General features: G+C 42.1%; 2 protein-coding genes across 3 annotated transcripts in view; one reads left to right on the top strand and one right to left on the bottom strand.

Moving 5' to 3' along the window:
- LOC110520166 (glypican-6) overlaps window positions 1-11,069 on the top strand; it is a 113,722-nt gene extending 102,653 nt beyond the window's left edge. Inside the window, exons 7-9 of one of the 2 annotated variants that reach the window (XM_021597293.3) lie at window positions 2,318-2,457; window positions 6,729-6,904; window positions 7,184-11,069. In XM_021597293.3, the coding sequence (XP_021452968.2) occupies window positions 2,318-2,457; window positions 6,729-6,904; window positions 7,184-7,401 (534 nt within the window). In that variant the 3' untranslated portion in view covers window positions 7,402-11,069. The remainder of the gene's footprint in view (window positions 1-2,317; window positions 2,458-6,728; window positions 6,905-7,183) is intronic. The other variant, XM_021597292.3, reaches the window with a different exon arrangement.
- LOC110520165 (L-dopachrome tautomerase-like) lies at window positions 9,502-20,801 on the bottom strand. The gene is made up of 8 exons (XM_021597291.3): window positions 19,571-20,801; window positions 18,086-18,385; window positions 17,418-17,518; window positions 17,159-17,325; window positions 13,436-13,621; window positions 13,168-13,309; window positions 11,755-11,956; window positions 9,502-11,611 (listed from the first exon to the last, which is right to left on the bottom strand). Exons 1-8 carry the CDS (start codon window positions 19,857-19,859, stop codon window positions 11,439-11,441), a joined length of 1,560 nt encoding a protein of 519 aa, XP_021452966.2. The 5' UTR covers window positions 19,860-20,801; the 3' UTR covers window positions 9,502-11,438.

Genomic DNA, 20,801 nt, shown 5'->3' with positions numbered 1-20,801 from the left:
TTGGACATGATTTGGAAAGGTACACACTTGTCTATATAAGATTGACAGTTGTCAGTGCATGTCAGAGCATAAACCAAGCCATGAGGCCGAAGTAATTGTCCGTAGAGCTCTGAGACAAGGTTGTGTTGAGGCACAGATCTGGGGAAGGGTACCAAAACATTTCTGCAGCATTGAAGGTCACCAAGAACACATCATTCTTAAAGGGATGAAGTTTAGAACCACCAAGACTCTTCCTAGAGCTGGCCGCCTGGCCAAACTGAGCAATCGGGGAAGAAGGGCCTTCGTCAGGGAGGTGACCAAGTACCCTTCTAGAAGGACAACCATCTCTGCAGCACTCCACCAATCAGACCTTTATAGTAGAGTGGCCAGACGGAAGCCACTCCTCAGTAAAAGACACATGACAGCCCACTTGGTGTTTGCCAAAAGGCACCTAAAGGAATCTCCGACCATGAGAAATAAGATTATCTGGTCTGATGAAACCAAGATTAAACTCTTTGGCCTGAATGCCAAGCTTCACATCTGGAGGAAACCTGACACCATCCCTACGGTGAAGCACGTGGTGGCAGCATCATGCTGTGGGGATGTTTTTCAGCGGCAGGTACTGTGAGACTAGTCAGGATCAAGGGAAAGATGAACAGAGCAAAGGACAGAGAGATCCTTGATGAAAACCTGCTCCAGAGCGCTCAGGACTTCAGACTGTGGCGAAGGTTCACTTTCAAACAGGACAACAACCCTAAGCACACAGTCAAGAAAATGCAGGAGTGACAAATCTCTGAATATCCTTGAGCTGCCCAGCCAAAGCCCGGACTTGAACCCGATCTAACATCTCTGGAGAGACCTGAAAATAGCTGTGCAGCGACGGTCCCCATTCAACCTGACTAAGCTTAATAAGAGGATCTGCAGAGAAGAATGGAAGAAACTCCCCAAATAAAGGGGGAGCTTGTAGCGTCATACCCAAGAAAACTCGAGGCTGTAATCGCTGCCAAAGGTGCTTCAACAAAATACTGGATAAAAGGTCTGAATACTTATGTGAATGTGATATTTCAGTGTTGTTGTTTTTCTTTTAGCAAAAATGTCTATAATCCTGTTTTTGCTTTGTCGTTATTGGGTATTGTGTGTAGATTGATGAAAGAAAAAAACAATTGAATCCATTTTAGAATAAGGATGTAACATAACAAAATGTGGAGAACGGGAAGGGGTCTGAATACTTTCCGAATGCACTGTGCAAAAGCTCAAGCCCACATTTATTTCTCAAAGCTCTGTAAAGCAGACTGGCCAAAATGAATCTCTTGAATGTTCTTTTAAAACCATCCACCAACTAACAAAGCCACCCCTGCCTTCTCTAGCTGCACAGTACAATATGTTTTATTCCTCAGATCACAGGGTAATCAGGGGCCGCTATAAAGGAACGTATCGGAGTTGTGTCAGTCTAATTTCTGTATTTGTTGATGGTGAGATCACATGGATCCGTATTTCCCGGTCCACCTTAGCTCATATGATGGTAGGTATATTATACAGAGTCCTATGGGCCTGGTCGAAAGTAGTGCACTACATAGGGAATAGGATGACATTTGCACCCAGTGTATCCCCAAAGAATTGAATCTTAGTGGAGTCAGTTGTGGGGTTTAGTGAAACACGGCCGGTGATGTTAGTGCACTGAGTGGTATCCTGGCCCCTCTGGGCAGAAGCATCAGAGCTGCTAACATGCTTTGGCATTCGTGTGACAGGATTAACACATCAAAAGCAGTGGCAGTGGCCTACAGCAGCGACCCCACTGTCAGTACTGCACCTTTCATGTTCAACTACAGGTTCACTACAATTTACCCTGCTGCTCATAGCATGACAAGGGGAGAGAGATAAGGGGGACACTCTGACGTTATCAGGTTTCCCTTCAACTTCTGTGAATGACGTAAATCCAAACTTTTTAATACAGCATCCAGGTTTAGGGTGCAAGTTGCCAGGCATGTTGTGGTTGTGATGCATGGTTGCTAGGTAAATGTGTCTTTGGAGGGCTCTGATGGTCTGGACTTTTCTCTACATCAGCCTTCATCCCATACGTCCTCTATAGGGGACAGCTTCATTGTCTCCTTGAGCCACGAGTGAGATTTTTAAACGTGTATACTCTCAGAATGTACATTCACAATTTGACCATTCTTTTAGCTGCAATGTCTGTGTTCAATGTCTTGATAAAGTGTCAAGTGTACACTACAGTCTTTCTAGCTAAATGAAGTATCACCCGATGACGAGGTTATGGACCATTGAGTCTCATACCCAAGTCAATGCTGTCAATTGGTCTCCTTTTACTTCACATGCTCAGGTGATTGACATCAAGGAGAAACTGAAGCTGTTCAAGAAGTTGTGGTCCAACCTGCCTGAGGACATCTGCCAGCCACACAGGGTGACAGCAGGGAATGCCACCGATGACGACCAGTGTTGGAATGGGCACACCAAGGGCAGGTAAAACTGGACCACAGACATCTGTAGTTGCACCCAAACACAAGCTGCTTACCCTGAACACTTAGGTAAACTAGCACTAAATGACTTTCATTATATGTCTGATCCCTGAATTAAGTACCTCTTTTATTATGTATTTTGCACTGACCCAAATACGACAACTAACTATTGGAGAGCCTTGACATTTCTGGCAGAGGCATGGCAAAACAAGTGGAAGACAAATTGCTGTGCACTCCAAAGTCCTCCGAGGAGTTGGGAAACATTAAAGCGTCTGAACCAAACTGAGCCTTCCCTGGAGAGGGCCTTTAATGTTTGTTTTCATTTGCTTTGATGTCTTTTTATAACCCGCAATGATGCCCCGTTGCTGGAACTAATTGCATTAGCAACCAAAATGTTTGACAATTGAAGTTAAATGCTGCTTTGTCCCAAAAGGGGAGACTAATAAACTACTGTTATTACAAAATCATAATCCAACTTCCACATGTGCATATTGACTACTTGCTGGGTGACTTCACTTGAATAATAATAGCATAGCTCATTTATGGTTCTCATTCAGTCATTCTGAATGTCATATTTTGTTGTTTCATAAGTATATGCTAATTACATAGAGGTTGCATTTATTCAACCATTGTGATTGTGTTTGTTTCACAGGAGGTTGGTGGCACCTTAATTGGGGAGAACGGGCTCGTGGTAATGACTGGAGCAGTTTCCATGTGTTTGATGCCATTCCATTTTCTCTGTTCCAGCCATTATTGTGATCCGTCCTCCCCTCAGCAGCCTCCTGTTGTGTGTTTCCTACTGAACATATGTTTCCTGTCTTTCTTGATATGCCAGGTTGTCTGGTAGAAACATACTGCCTCTACTGGTTAGCCCTCGTTTAACACCCAAAGGTTGAGATAGAAACTTAACTAAAGATTCCGAGGCAGGTGAGGCTGGTGGGAGGAGCTATAGGAGGACGGGCTCATTGTAATAGCTGGTATGGCATTTATGGAACGGTATTAAACACATCAAACATATGGAAACCACATGTTTGACTCCATTCCAAGTTTGGTTCCACTTACTGAGCAATATAACCGGTGATAGGTATGCTGGGTATTCCAAGGATAATAGATTGGCAGATAGATTTTTACGCTGGTAAAAAGTATTTTTGTAACAGCTCAATGTCTATTATTTGTGCGTTTAGCATTTCTTGTTTTGATGACCAAGAGGTCCTGATTTCAACTATGACTCGTACAAAAATTGTACTTCTTGGTGTGTTGGTGTACTGCCAGACTGTTTCACACTAGCACGGATAGGTGGATGTACTAAAAACAAAGTTAGTATTGGAGATTAAATATAACATAGCACAGCCCTTTGTGGGTGGCAGTGGCGACTGAGTTGTGAAAAAAAACAGAAAGTGACCTCTGTAACATTTTCCAGGGTGAAATATATTGTGGTGTGTAAACACATTCCGAGACATGTGCAGTTCAAGAGTTCCCTCTACTCACCCTGGTGACCCCTAACAGACCTGTGATATTCATGCATGTCACAAGGAAAACAGGACAGAAATAACATGGTAGAGATCTACATGGAGGGTCCAGCCTTTGTCTCTGTCCTTTCTTATTCAACTGGCGGGTGCAGAGCCCACGGCCTGTTCTGGAGAATTCTGTGTAACAGACACAGCATGCAGGGAGGCCAGAACAGACTTTAAACCCTCTAGAGGCTAAGCCCTGTCTAATCTGGGGGAGGGGTTTTAAGCGAACATATGGAATTGTTTTAAGATGGTTATACCAAGGACCATTTAGCTCTTTGATTCAGAATTGTAAGATCCCTTAAGGTATTAAAATATATATAAAACAATTATTTGATGAAACATTGAATTTGGCATTACTACTATTCGCCAATAGAAACACATTGAATAACAGTTTCACTACATGGAACAACAGACAGTCCGCAAATTCATTAAAAATCCTACAATGTCTCATTTTGTCTGTCATAGTTGAAGTGTACCTATGATGAAAATTACAGGCCTCTCTCATCTTTTTAAGTGGGAGAACTTGCACAATTGGTGGCTGACTAAATAGTTTTTTGCCCCACTGTATCTGAGAGATATAAGAAAGATCAGGAACCTATTTGTATGTATTTTACATGTATTTAACCCCTTATTTTAGGCACTAAACTATCTCCATATATACTGTACTTCCATTTATTTTTTTAACGGGTACTGGGAAGCTTCAGAGGACATATTAGTGTGTAGCCCAAACCGTTCAGACGTTATAGACAGAAGTTAGCAGAAGAGGCTGTACCGACTTTCAGAGTCTTGTGAAGCCGATTGCCAAACCGTTCGGACACTATAGACTTTTTTGTGAGACGATGCCTTTTTCTGGATGTCTCATGGCCTGACTGTCAAGTGTGCTCTCTCTCTGTCCTTTAGGTCACCAGGCTGCTCGTTATGGCGCACACCTGTCACCATCGTTACGCGCACCTGCGCATCATCAATCAAATGTATTTATAATAATCAGGCCAGGTAGTCCTGAGGCATGGTCCTAGTGCTCAGGTCCTCTGAGAGAAAGAAAGAAAGAAAGAAAGAAAGAAAGAAAGAAAGAAAGAAAGAAAGAAAGAAAGAAAGAAAGAAAGAAAAAGAGAGAATTAGATAGAGCATACTTAAATCCACACAGGATACCGGATAAGACAGGAGAAATACTCCAGATATAACAAACTGACCCTAGCCCCCGACACAAACTATTGCTGCATAAATACTGGAGGCTGAGACAGGAGGGGTCGGGAGACACTGTGGCCCCATCCGATGATACCCCCAGACAGGGCCAAACAGGCAGGATATAACCCCACCCACTTTGCCAAGCACAGCCCCCACACCACTAGAGGGATATCTTCAACCACCAACTTACCATCCTGAGACAAGGCCGAGTATACCCCACAAAGATCTCCGCCACGGCACAACCCAAGGGGGGGCGCCAACCCGGACAGGAAGATCACGTCAGTAACTCAACCCACTCAAGTGACGCAACCCTCCTAGGGACGGCATGGAAGAGCACCAGTAAGCCAGTGACTCAGCCCCTGTAATAGGGTTAGAGGCAGAGAATCCCAGTGGAAAGAGGGGAACCGGCCAGGCAGAGACAGCAAGGGTGGTTCGTTGCTCCAGAGCCTTTCCGTTCACCTTCACACTCCTGGGCCAGACTACACTCAATCATAGGACCTACTGAAGAGATGAGTCTTCAATAAAGACTTAAAGGTTGAGACCGAGTCAGCGTCTCTCACATGGGAAGGCAGACCATTGGAGCTCTTTTGGAGAAAGCCCTGCCTCCAGCTGTTTGCTTAGAAATTCTAGGGACAGTAAGGAGGCCTGTGTCTTGTGACCTTAGCGTACGTGTAGGTATGTACGGCAGGACCAAATCACTAAGATAGGTATTGAGCAAGCCCATGAAATGCTTTGTAGGCTAGCAGTAAAACCTTAATCAGCCCTTGCCTTAACAGGAAGCCAGTGTAGAGAGGCTAGCACTGGAATAATATCATCAAATTGGTTGGTTCTAGATTCTAGCAGCCGTGTTTAGCACTAACTGAAGTTTATTTGGTGCTTTATCCGGGTGGCCGGAAAGTAGAGCATTGCAGTAATCTAACCTAGAAGTGGCAAAAGCGTGGATACATTTTTCTGCATCATCAGACTCACCTGGACTCCATCACTTCCTTGATTACTTTCCCTATATGTCCCTCCCTTTCGTTCCTTCCCCAGGCGTTATTGTTTCTGTTCCTGTGTCATGTCTGTGCGTTGTTCGTGTTTCTTATTTTGTATTATGTTGTGTTTATTTAAACACTCACTCCCTGAACCCGACTCTCAGTTCACATGGTTACACTGACAAACACAGCTCTAGCTCTGCCACCTTTCCCCACAGATGCAGAAGGCTGATTTCGGTGGATTGAGACGCAGCCCATGCTAAAAAATATCTCTAGCTTAAACAGATGGATTTTGATGGGGATTTTTGTGTTATGTAAATTTGACTTCCGCGGGGCTGCGGAAATTGTAGGCTAAGGGTTAATGAGGCTGTCGAGTGTCATTAACCGCTCTGGCATTACTCTCATTCACCCCAGTGAGTTGCTCCAATGTTACACATGAAATGTTCTGCTAATTGCCTAATGAATTGGTTTCTCTCAGTGTGCTTAAGACATGACTTCTATAAAAAAAAAAAACAGTTCCAGGGGATTTCAGTGGTAACTATGGTAACTCTCTTTTTAGTACATATGAAATGAAGTCATCTTCTTTTTGTCCTGCCTGGCAGGTATTTCCCAGAGGTTATGAAAGACGGATTGACCAATCAGGTGAATAACCCGGAGGTGGGCGTGGACATCACCAGGCCTGACACGTTCATTCGCCAGCAGATCATGGCTCTGAGAGTGATGACAAACAAGTTAAAAAATGCCTACAATGGCAATGATATCTACTTTCAAGACTCAAGTAAGTAACTCCACACATTTTTTAAAATAAATATTACATTGTTAAGAAATACTGTAGCTATACAGTTTTTCCCAGTATACCTACCGCACAAGTATTGGAATTTTAGTTTTTTGTTTTTATACTTCACCTTTTCATGTTAAAAAAATGCAGCAATTATTTCTAGATTCATGTGATCACTTCAACGTTGAAAGTCTATTTTATACCAATAGTCCTCTCTCTGTCAGTTACTTCCTCTGTATATTTATTGACTGCTTACGGTGTTCATGTGCTGTTGTCCAGGTGATGAGGGCAGTGGCTCAGGCAGTGGCAGCGGCTGCACGGAGGCCTGCGTCACTGAGTTTGACTTTGCCAGCACCGAGGCACCGGTGGTGGGAGCGGACCGGAGCGGGAGCGGCCCGGTGGAGGATTCAGCAGCAGCCACACACCCTGCCCCCTCAGCAGCCCTGCTGGCCAGCCTGGCCCTCTCAGTCCTGGCACTGCACAGGCTATGGAGATAATGCTGGGGGAACTCACCCAACGTGGACAGAAGGATCTCTCTCTACGGTGTGTTTTTCTACTCAAGCAGACTGGAGCTACAGTCAAGCAGACAGTATTCAGGCAGCCTTGGCCTCTCGGATAGGTAGAGGGGTCTTCTCTGCTCTGGAGACAGCAGTCATGCATCCTGGATCCCCCTTCCTCCTCCTAAAGTGTCTGGTCATTGGTGCCATCCTTAGGCAGGACTTCACATGACTCCCGTCACTCCAAAATAGAAACAGATGATCCACCGTCAAACATTGTTCAAGAAGCCCAAAGGAATTACTTTTTTCTGGCATAAGGCAGATGTTATTAGGTCTCCATGAGAAAAAGTAATTGCACTTTTGGTCTATTTTTTTTATGCTATAGAAGATGATTATGTTGTACCACTGTGAGATTGTGGAGAGGGTGCACCAAGAGGTGATCAGAAGATAGAACTAGAACATGTCTACTATGGTGTAAGGTGATCTCAGCTGGCAGGTATTTTACTTGTTGACAGGTCAGCAGTGCATTTCTTCATTCATAAAACAAACCCGAATTCCCCAAAATCACAGAAAAATATCATAGATACAGTATGGCTTTCACATTAATTGTTGATTTCGTCCTTGGTTCTTCTGCTTTAAATATTATTGAATATTTTTCTACATTGACAGAAATACATACATATGATACATATGAAACATGTTTAATGTTAATCAGGTAAAGTAAAATATTGTACAACTCAAACACTATATATACAAAAGTATGTGGACATCCCTTCAAATTAGTGGATTTGGCTGTTTCAGCCACATCCGTCGCTGACAGGTGTATAAAATCGAGCACACCGCCATGCAATCTCAATAGACAAACATTGGCAGTAGAATGGCCTTACTGAAGAGCTCAGTTTGTCAAATTTCTGCCCTGCTAGAGCTGCCTCGGTCAACTGTAAGTTCTGTGATTGTGAAGTGGAAACGTCTACAAGCAACAACCGCTCAGCCGTGAAGTGGTAGGCCACACAAGTACAGAGAACGGGACAGCTGACTGCTGAAGCGCATAGTGCGTAAAAATCATCTGTCCACAGTTGCAGCACTCACTACCGAGTTCCAAACTGCCTCTGGAAGCAATATTAGCTCAAGAACTGTTAGTCGGGAGCTTCATGAAGTGGGTTTCCATGGCCGAGCAGCCACACACAAGACTAAGATCACCATGCTCAATACTAAGCGTTGGCTGGAGCAGTGTAAAGCCCGCCCCTCATTGGACTCTGGAGCAGTGTAAAGCCCGCCCCTCATTGGACTCTGGAGCAGTGTAAAGCTCGCCCCTCATTGGACTCTGGAGCAGTGGAAACGCGTTCTCTGGAGTGATGAATCACGCTTCACAATCTGGCAGTTCGACAGACGAATCTGGGTTTGGCAGATGCCAGTAGAACGCTACCTGCCCAAATGCATAGTGCCAACTGTAAATTTGGCGGAGGATAAATATTGGTCTGGGGCAGTTTTTCATGGTTCCGGCTAGGCCCCTTAGTTCCAGTGAAGAGAAATCTTAAACCTACAGCATACAATGACATTCTAGGCGATTCTGTGCTTCCGTCTTTATGGCAACAGTTTGGGGAAGGCCCTTTCCTGTTCAGCATGTCAATGCCCCCGTGCACAAAGCAAAGTTCATACAGAAATGGTTTGTCGAGATCGGTGTGGAAGAACTTGACTGTCCTGCACAGGGTCCGGGCCTCAACCCTATCGAACTCCTTTGGGATGAATTGGTGAAATAAATCAAATGTACATTGGAACGCCGACTGCGAGCCAGGCCTAATCGCCCACCATCAGTGCCCAACCTCACTAATGCTCTTGTGACTGAATGGAAGCAAAGGGGGGACCAACTCCATATTAAAGCCCGGAGATGTTGAGATGTTTGACGAGCAGATGTCCACATACTTTTGTAGTGTGTCTAATATAAGTTTTTACCATTTACTGCATTCTGTTGTTTTGAGTGCAGATGTTATCATACCACAAAGAACCTCATCAGAATGATTGCTTTAAGTTATGTTATATGGTGTTATCCACTATGTCAGATTTTCCCATAATTGGAGAGAATAAGAGAATGTCCAACCATTTAGAAACGATCGGTCTGCATTTATTGGTATGAGGTTATTGAAAGTTTACATCATTTTTTCCCCTTATATTTCTTATATCCTCAGATATGAACCTTTACCTGATAACTCAGGATTGAGATGTTTTTCATGTTAATTCAACTGGTTTTGAACTGCACATGCTTAACTTCATGAGCATGTGTTCATCTCATGTTTTAACTACCTGCAATGTGATGTCTAACCTCCCATCTGTCATTATGAAGGCAAATTTAGATACAGTAAGACACCGTGTTCTAACAGTCCTAGCAAGCACTTCTTATGAACTCAACTGAGGCCCTCAGATTTCAACATTTCCAACATTTATTGACAAGATCCTTCATTCATCCGTTTTATGGAAGATACATGTGCAGTTAAAGTTAATGCACTTAAATATGTCTAATGTCAAGTGAGCTAATGTCGACATCTGTATTTAACTGTAACCACTAATGTCTTTATAATTCACAAGTAGATCTGTCGAAATTACCGTTCACATAACATTGATTCAAACATTGATTCAAACCAGTTATTCATTCATTATTAAAAACAAGAGAGAACGAATGAGGATCAAGATGAGGTGCCAAATTGTAGTAGGTAAAAACATAGCACATTGAAGACAAAAAAATGCCAAAGGCAAAAAAAAGCCCCCTTCATTTATCTCTGGCGCCTGAGTGGTTCTGTGTGCAGAGACAGGCTCAAAGCCGACCACAGCCACCTGTGAAATGAGAATCTTAGAAGGTAGAGAGTGTCTGGACAGGGTTGAATGCTCCAGTGAGGATAGGCAGTAGAGCGTACCTACAGAGACTGGGAAAGGATTGGCATTACTGAAGGGGGCGTACTGTATTTCCCCCCTCAAATGCTAGCCAACAAAACCAGCCTCAAGTAGTATGGTGTTCTCAGAGGGCCGGCCGGTGAACTCAGTAAACCATGAAGGCCAGCTAAGCTAAGCATACATATCAAGGGAGTTAGCCAGTATTAAATTAATATTCTTCAGCTCTTATTATCATCTCTTATTGGCCTTGTTGCAGCATATCAATTGTGAGCTTGCTTCGTTGCCTCTTGATAAACCAGTATTAGTGTTCACCTTGGCAAATGATGATGATGATGTGCAAAATAATGGAGAACAAACATTTTTGTCTCTTTGTCAGTGTGTCCTTAAAATAAGATTCTTTATTATGAATAATGATCTCGCAGGATGCAGAGTTATTTTTTGGGGTATTATTGCACTTTTAATGGTCATATTTTTCTTATATTTTGTCTTGTACACTATGTTCATGGATCAGCAAAAGTAATGTAAAAAACTAATGTTTCAGAAACCTTATTCGTCAACATTTCATACAATCAAATGCATTCTATTGTAACAAAAAAATATATGATCATGATAATATCTTGCTTGGAGTTGGAAAACAGTTTCAAGCCAATAAGGTTGATGATCTAGTTATAACATAAAGACCGTACAAACAAATATGCCTTACAGTTTTTTAATGCAATTAAAATGGTTGCATCTGTGTTTTGTTACTCTTTCATGCAAATAAATATTTGTTAAAAAGATAATAATAAGCTTTGCCATTTTTGAAAATGTTATTTAAATGCATAATATATATTTTTATATATATATTATAATGGATTCTTCAGTTAGGGACAAAAACTGGATAATGTCAATCTTAGGTAATAATGGATACTTCATCATATTATTAAATCATTTCACATAAACAAAATGTCCTACTGTATGCTCTGTTATTTTTTAAACAGAACAAGAACAGGGTAGTGTAGGTAAAAGAAGAAGCAAAGCACTAATACATTGTACTGTAAATTCCCATCAACAATGTCTGGTTTGACAGAGCGCGAGTAATTTAGTACTGAGATACATTTCAACATGAGAAGCAACAAGGATATTAACCCAACGTGTACAGTACATACTGTTTAGGCTTCCTCTGTGTACTTTTTGTTGGTGAACTGTGCATTGATAAGGGGTTCAAAGCCACGCTTCCTGCGCTGCTGCAAGTAGAGGACCAAGACAAGTAGAAGAACCAGGAGACCCAGGAAAACACCGCCCAGAGTGGACCCCAGCACAAACACAAATCCACTGTCCATAGCTGAGGAAGGGATGTAAGAAGAGAGATTTAATGCAAACAAGACCTTAATGAGAGCTTTCTTATTTCATTTTGACCTGATAATAAAATAAGAAAAAGTTGATGACGATTCGTTTTATTGCAAAGACGACTGTGAAATCACTAACCATCCAGTTCAATGGCATAAGAATATCCCAGCTGGTCAGACGCAACGTAAATCTCTTCATTGGTCACAGGAGGGAAGAATGGCACCATGTTGTAATCTCTGTTGTGACCAATGGGGGCCATCTCATCGGGGAAACTGGAGTTTGGGGGAACAGACTTCCTCATCCACTCATCAAAAATGGCATCAGTGAAAGCATGGAGCACCTTTAAAGAGATAGAGAGTTATGTAACTTTAAAACATTTGGTAACACTTTAAATTAAGTTGCCGACACTACATCAAATTGTCCTTTATTACAATGTAACTGCACAGTAATAACTGTAGTAACAGTAAAGTAACCACATAGTTATTGCTATGCATTTACATTGTAATAGGGTTTAGCGGTATCAGGTATTACACAATTGGAACAAGGACGGTGTAATTCCACATCCACTTGCTGAAGGTTATCCCACATGCATAATTATTCCACATGTTATTGTTCCACGATGTAACTACTGTTTTGCAATGACACATTTGAAAGTCCCCAGTGAATTACAATGTTAATAATTAGTCAAACCAAAACATGACCTTGTCAGATGTAACTACACTGCCATCAAATTCAAGTGTAATTTCAGGGGTTGATGCCATCTTGATCTAATGATGTAAATAGACTAGGACATGAGAGGCTGTTACATGCTAACCACAGAGTAATGAAAGGCATTATTAACCAATGGGTTTCCCTTCACATTAATTAGCTTGGTCCTGGCTGGTTACATGATAATTACAAGTGTATCCCATTCAACTACGTCCTTCTTACATGACTTTTTATTCGGTATAACCTTAGAAGCAGGTAATAAAACAGACATTTTTTTTTATTTAAAATAACCAGCAGTTAATGAGAGGGTGTGCCTTGTTACAATTGTTGTTACTAGTTCCTAGCCGATTTCCATAATTACATCAAGACGGTATCAACGCTGGTATTACCTGTGGATTTGATGGTAGTTGCACTGTATAGTGTAGTAACGAGGTCATATCTTGGTTCAAGTTATTAAAATGATCATTCACAGGTGACTTTCAGACGTGTAAGGGCAAAACGAGTTACATAGTGGAACAAGAAAATATTTAATAACATCAGGGGGATATCCTTCAGCAAGTGGATGTGCAATTACAAAGTCTGTGTTCTAATTGTGTAATAACTTAAACCGCTATAACTCTAGAATCATGTAATTACACAGTAACTACTATGTTGTTACTACAGTTATTACTGTGTAGTTACATAGTAATAGGGACAACTTAATATAAGGCGATATCAAACGTTTAAGCATCTTCTGCACAGAAAACGGCTAACTACAAAATAGTTTACTTTATCCCACATGACAGTCAAATACAATGCTGCAATAAATCGACTCCTAAGCAATTGTTCAAACTAGATCATTACTAGAAAGATGGGGTCATTGGCTGCAGAGTGAGACAGAGCACTGGTTCCATTGAGGAAGGAGTGGACCAGGTTGTGCAGGTTGTTCACTGACAAGTCAAGCTCTGCCTCGCCATCTGGCTTGTCATAGCCTTCAAGAGAATTCCTGTGTAGAAAACAAATTACAGTTGGAAGTCAGAAACAATGCAATCGAGACAGATTACTCAACGTTACTTTATTGGATAATACCTTATGCGTAATGTCCCAGGTCAGTGTCAATAGATTAGGTCACCTGAAGCTGAAGGTAGAGTTAGTGTAGAACGGAGCGTTGTCAAAGTCTCTGATGTTTAAACAGCTCCTGACATCATTCATGGTGGGCAGACTCGTGTCGGTCCTCGCGCCACCCAGCTGACCTCTCCTAATGCTCCCCTCACTGGTCCCATTACAGAGAGTGACCAGGCGGTTATATTCATCCAGGCTGGGGGGGAGGGGGAATTGAAGCAACATGTACCCAGTAGTGTCAAAACCAGCATAGGCCCAGAAAGCATAAACAGCACAGGTATAGTACAGACAGGGCATGGTTTCCCAGACATGGATGAAGCCTAGTCCTTTACTTTCAATGAAATGTCTTAATTGGTTTTGGGCTAGATTCAATCCGATTGACATGGCGTTGTTTTGGCGGTGTCGAAGGTGGAACTGCTTTTCTGTCAAATCTACAAGTGTCTCGTTGCGTTATCGCAGAGACTGCCATTGGATGCAACAAAGCCACACTCGACTATAATCTGACAAATCCCATGCAGTCCGCAGTTTCAAGTTAGACTCATAGACATAAATCCCCCCAGCAAAATGAACATATAAACATGCGTTAGCCTAACCAGTGGTGACTCAACATGTTCAGCTAAAAAATATATAATATATGTATACATTACCGTTCAAAAGTTTGGGGTCACTTAGAAATGTCCTTGTTTTTGAAAGAAAAGCTCATTTTTTGTCCATTAAAATAACTTCAAATTGATCAGCAATACAGTGTAGACATTGTTAATGTTGTAAATTACTATTGTAGCTGGAAACGGCTGATTTCGAATGGAATATCTACATAGGCGTACAGAGGCCCATTCTTAGCAACCATCACTCCTGTGTTTCAACGGCATGTTGTGTTGGCTAATCCAAGTTTATCATTTTAAAAGGCTATTTGATCATCAGAAAATCTTTTTGCAATTGTGTTAGCACAGCTGAAAACTGTTGTTCTGATTAAAGAAGAAATAAAACTGGCCTTCTTTAGACTCATTGAGTATCTGGAGCATCAGCATTTGTGGATTCGATTACAGGCTCAAAATGGCCAGAAACAAAGAACTTTCTTCTGAAACTTGTCAGTGTATTCTTGTTCTGAGAAATTAAGGCTATTCCATGCGAGAAATTGCCAAGAAACTGAAGATCTCGTACAACGCTGTGCACTACTCCCTTCACAGAACAGCGCAAACTGGCTCTAACCAGAATAGAACAATTCAATTGGACCACATAGCTTCCGATAGATAGCCTATACGTAGAGAAACAAAGGGGCGCTGTTTCGCTCGCTCGGATGCTTTCTCTTGTGAGATTACATTCAGCCTTGTGTGATTTGAAAGAAAATGATGAAACACAGAGAGACAAAAGACATTTTTACTTTTGGTAGATTATTTGGGGGGAAGCCTGGCTTCCCTTGGCATCCATGAATAGACACTACTGCTTCTTATCTGCACATCGTTCCCTTATGCCATACTTGTTACATCTCAATTGCTATATTGCTTACAGTGCATTCAGAAAGTATTCTGACCCTTTCCTTTTTTCCACATTTTGTTACATTACTGACTTATTCTAAAATGGATTCAATAAAACCCTTTCCTCGTCAATCTACACACAGTACTCCATAATTACAATGTGAAAACAGGTTTAGAAATTGTATCAAATTAAATAAAAAATAAAAACAAAAAGACTTCATTTACATAAGTATTCAGTATTCAATTGATTGGACATGATTTGGAAAGACACATCTGTCTATGTAAGGTCTCGCAGTTGAAAGTGCATGTCAGAGTAAAAACCAAGCCATGAAATCGAAGGAATTGTCCGTAGAGCTCAGAGACAGGATTGTGTACCAAAAAAAACTTCCACCATCCCTACGGTGAAGCATGGTGGTGGCAGCATCATGCTGTGGGGATGTTTTTTAGTGGCAGGGACTGGGAGACTAGTCAGGATTGAGGGAAAGATGAACGGAGCAAAGGACAGAGAGATCCCTGATAAAAACCTGCTCCAGAGCGTTCAGGACTTCAGAATGCTGTGAAGGTTCACCTTCCAACAGGACAACGACCCTAAGCATACAGCCACGACAACGCAGGAGTGGCTTCGGGACAAGTGTCTGAATGTCCTTGAGAGGCCCAGTCAGAGCCCGGACTAGAACCCAATCGAACATCTCCAGAGAGACCTGAAAATTGTTGTGCAGCCACGCTCCCAATCCAACCTGACAGAACTTGAGAGGATCTGCAGAGAAGAATGGGAGAAACTCCCCAAATACAGGTGTGCCAAACTTGTAGCGTCATACCCAAGAAAACTCAAGGCTGTAATTGCTGCCAAAGGTGCTTCAACAAAGTACTGAATAAAGGGTCTGAATACTTATGTGAATGTGATATTGAAGTTTTTTATTTGAATACATTTGCAAAAATAAAAATGTTGCTTTGTCACGATGGGGTATTGTGTGTAAATTGAAAAACAATTTCATCCATTTTGGAATAAGTCTGTAATGTAACAAAATGTGGAATAAGTCAAGGGGTCCGAATACTTTTCGAATGCACTGTAGGTCTATCTCATTAGTTTGTTATTCATTATTTTAGGCAATTTTGGAATGATGCATTTCTTTGTTCTGTTTACTTTGTGAATTATAATTAGTTCATGTGCTTTTCTCACTGAGGAGGGGATACTATAATGTTGTTGGGTCTGTAACCATGTTTGCCAGGAAGTAATAGACCCATGTAATTCCAGTTGATATTGCAAGGGTTGTTTTGTTTGGTATAGGCCTAATAAAATACTTCAAATGGCTAACCGTGTATCTCTCGCGCGCTCTCTCTCTCTGTGGTGACTTAAAGAAGAGTAACACCTCAACATCTTGCTGAATTTATCTGAACTAACTCCTATCTGAATTTCTAACCATTTTGAAAGTGCTGAACGAAGGCTTAGTTTTAGTGACATAAGAACATAAATGTAATAGTTTTAGTGACATAAGAACAGACATTATGAATCTACTGAACATAAATGTAATAATGTTTGTGCATGGTTTAAAAGTCAAAACCGACGTCGGCAATTAGTTAATTGTTGAAGGAGAATGCAGTTTTTATCGAGTTACACAAATCCACAAGGAGTCACTAGAAACCATATTTATCTAAGCAAGTCAGCCATATCAGCCATTGTTTTTTTTAAATCCAGTAAATGAGGCTGAATGAACTTTTCGCTGCCAGATGAGGCTACGCTGATAGCCAGATGAGGCTACGCTGAAAGCCAGATGAGGCTACGCTGAAAGCCAGATGTAGCGGTAATAAAGATTCATTCCATGATGCTGAAAAGAAAACTCCTCTGTCGGGACAGATTTATGTAGGCTCCAACAGTTTGTGGGCACCGTTTGTCACCGTTATAGTTTAATTCCCCCCTCCCCACCACCACCAAGATTTACATTGCTAATATTGACACTGAGCGTAACACATCTACAGTTTGATATTTGAGAGTCATTATTTCTAATATCGATAATGGCTGCACTTTCTAGCCCTGGATTGAACCTCCAACACAGTAGGGATAATAATGAAGTGGTTTGTGACACACAAGAGCAGCCGCTCACCGATATGTCAGCTCATTCCACAGTTACACCTCCAACCCCGCCAAAACAATGGTGGTTAACACGGGTAAATGCACGATCTGATTGAATCCAGGCCTTAATCTGTTTCCGGGTAACCTGCCCACAATGTTTTTAACTGGTTTCTGTCCAAAAACGCACCTGTCGCACACCACTCCCCAATTGGAGAACCTGGACTGGTTACTGATGAGGGAGGGGTTGTCTGGGTTGCGCCCCCCCAGGAGAGAGTCTGTACAGACGTCACACTCAGTCTGCCCTGTGGCAAAGTTCCAGTATGGAACAGCAAAGTTCTCATTGCCAGTCAGTCTCTGCAGAATTGAGGAAAGGTTAACGTTCATTCTCATCCATATTTGAAGCAGTTTTTCACGTCTTTCTCGTCATCATTCAAACCCACTCTTACCTGCAGGTCTCTCTCCAGACTGAGAAGGTGGTATCTGTGCCAGGTGACGAAGGCTGGTCCTTTGTGGGAGAAGTCAATGGCCTTGAAAGGACGACCTGGACCTACAGAGAAACACAAGGTTTTTCATGAGCAACTTCTGAATGTTCTCTTCTGTTATCTATACAATACCTGGAGATTGGAGAGTATTATATAAACATATAACTAGTAAATAAGTAACACAGCAAGTCATTTATAACATTTGTCTTTCATTTATGTTCCAACCAAGAAGGGATTAGCTTGAAGGTTGAATGTCATTAAATGTACACTGAGGGTGCAAAACATTAAGAACACCTGCTGTTTCCATGACGTAGACAAGCTATGATCCCTTATTGATGTTGCTTGTTAAATAAACTTCAATCAACGTAGATGAAGGGGAGGAGACAGGTACAAAAAATGTTTTTTATGACTTGAGACAATTGAGACATGGATTGTGTGAGTGTGTGTGTGTGCCATTCAGAGTGAACGGGCAAGACAAAATATTTAAATGCCTTTGAACAGGGTATGGTAGTAGGCACAGTTTTATGTCAAGAACTGCAACGCTGCTGTATAATTCAATTATACAGCAGCGTTGAAATGATTATTTAATCTATAAATGTATGAAATTATAAAATAATCAATGGGTGTTTTACCTAGAAGTGTGTCTCTGACAGAATAGTAATGCTGCCACACAAAGAAGTCGTAGATGGAGATGTTGGCAAACTGGGGCTGGGTTCCATTGGGCCCCAGCAGGCCCAGCCAGTGCTGTGTGGCAATGACATAGTCTGGGTGGGTGGTGCTCTTGGCTCGGTCCAACACATCCAGAAACTCCTGAAGCTCAGCTGGAGTCAGAGCGTGGATGTTCTTCCTCACCACCGGGGCTTTACGTACGTCACAGTTTGGTCCTGTCCAGCCAAACTTACACTGGCCACAGTCGAAGCCACCAAAGTTACCTAGACACAGGAAGGGAAAATAGATAAGGTAAATCAAGTATACGGGAACAGTCAAAAATGTGGACCGTTCCATATACTTATGGGGACAGTTCAATTATCCCAATTTCTAATTATCCCAATTCCCACCTAAAGGGCAACTCCGCAACTTTTCAACCTCATATTCATTATCTCTAGCATCAAACGAATGACTACATATGTAAAAATGGTGCATTTCAATGTTTTGCACATAAAATACAATGTTAAAGGTTCTACCTAATGACTTCATCAACATTTTAAAAATAGTGACATGGGGAGCAAGAAAATGTATTATTGAACCTTTCTTTAAATAGGCATGTCAGTTAATTACTAATTCTTATTGACTACCCCGGCCAAACCTTAACCCAGACAACACTGGGCCAATTGTGCACAACCCTATGGGACTCCCAATCACAGCCGGTTGTAAAGCAGCCTAGATTTGAACCAGGGTCTGTAGTGACACCTCTAACACTGAGATGCAGTGCCTTAGACCGTTGTGCCACTCGGGAGCCCTCCCTCTGGCTAGAAAATGCCCTCCCTCTGGCTAGAAACTCATTGCATGTTTTGAAAATGCCCGTTTTTCGTACTTTTAATCGTACTATGTCACAGAGAAGCATTTTTTAGGACCTTCTCATCTTATCTCTTCAACCACAGATCATAGAAACATTCAGTTTTTATTTGTAGACACTGGTTTGGTGCTAAAGATAATTCATATGTGGATGAAAAGTGGTGAAGTTGCCCTTTAGCAATTTTCAATTGTTGTTTTAGGTTCTAATGTGATCCAAACAAAAACCTATATTATTCAATAGTGAACACTGATTTGCTGAAAACATTTATTTAAGACCCACACCCAGCCCCTGATTCGATAAAAAGCTGAGGGATGGGGCTGGAGAAATGTAACCACTCTCAAATTCATAGACAGAGTTTAACCATGTTTTTAAGCTTTGTAGTGTTTGTTTATATTGACTTTCTTTACAAATATTGGAGTAAAACAAGCTTATATGTTGGTGTCTGATGGGATACAACAGTTGAACTAAGCTTATGAGGCATTAATAAGTCATTTTCTTCAATAATCAATGGGTACATATCATTAATTTACAATTCCAAAAATGGATGTAGCAACTGCACATTGCCCCTTTAAATGTAACACTTCATTTTAATTTGACTTACCAAAGCACCTGCATGTCCGATTGAAGAATTTGATGGGCCACCTTTCTCGATCATCAACATTTCTCAACCTATATGGTCCGCCCCAGGGTTTGGTACTGACTCTGATGTCGGAGCAGTTTCCTCGTCCAGATAAAGTTCCACACACATTAGCAGGATCAGAGCCGAGAGCAGGGCAGCACTGCTTTGAGACGATCCCCTCCACCGTGCTGCAGACTCGAGGAAACTGAGCCTCCGTAGAATCGGGCCTTGTCACAAGACAAACCAGACCTAGCAACAGCGCCTTGATCATCTTCAACACCTCTTGTCCTCTTCTGGCCACTCACAAACCAGTTTGTACACCAGCACACAGCAATTACGTGCTCAATTATTTTCCCCTAAGGGTATGGAATCACATTTGTAACGCTCCTCAGTTGTGTATTCAACATTTGGCTACAGTCATAAATGTAATTTCACGAGGGACAGCCTGAGAGAAAGTACACTGTGATCCAGTCAGTCTCAGGAACATTAGAAAAGCCTCAAATGTATGTGCCCTCTATAAGTATGGTCAGAAAGGATTAAGATCATGGTCTCGTGGTAATCACCTGACACACGAGGACTATGAGCTGGACATACCAGTGAACCAGTGAAATGCCTCGGGCCAAAATACATGGGGTGTTGGGTAGTCAATAGAATATCTACAGGTCCAAATACTGTGAAACACACAATATTAGTCCCATGAATATTTTTTTTTAAAGTTCACACAATTTAACAACAGATATTGAAATCCGATCACTTTTGCAAGTCTGATAACCTACTAACTATAATCCAGTCAGGCCTCCCGAGTGGCGCAGTGGTCTGTGAAGTGCAGTGCAGTGCTAGCTGTGCCACCAGAGATTCTGGGTTTGAGTCCAGGCTCTGTCGCAGCCGGCCGCAACCGGGAGACCCATGGGGCTGCGTACAGTTGTCCGGGTTAGGGGAGGGTTTGGCTGGCAGGGATATGCTTGTCCCATCGTGCACTAGTGACTCCTGTGGTGGGCTGGGCGCAGTGCACGCTGACACAGTTGCCAGGTGTACAGTGTTTCCTCCGACATATTGGTGCGGCAAGCTTCCGGGTTAAGTAGGCATTGTGTCAAGAAGCAGTGCGGCTTGGTTGGGTTGTGTCGGAGGATGCACGGCTCTCGTCGCAGGACGCACGGCTCTCGACCTTCGCCTCTCCCGAGTCTGTATGGGAGTTTCAGCGACAAGACTGTAA

Source organism: Oncorhynchus mykiss, chromosome 3, assembly GCF_057628025.1.
Source record: "Oncorhynchus mykiss isolate SJ-2025 chromosome 3, ASM5762802v1, whole genome shotgun sequence".
Taxonomy (NCBI): Eukaryota; Metazoa; Chordata; class Actinopteri; order Salmoniformes; family Salmonidae; genus Oncorhynchus; species Oncorhynchus mykiss.
Note: the sequence above shows the minus strand (reverse complement) of the source record. Positions and strands in the feature narration are given on the sequence as shown.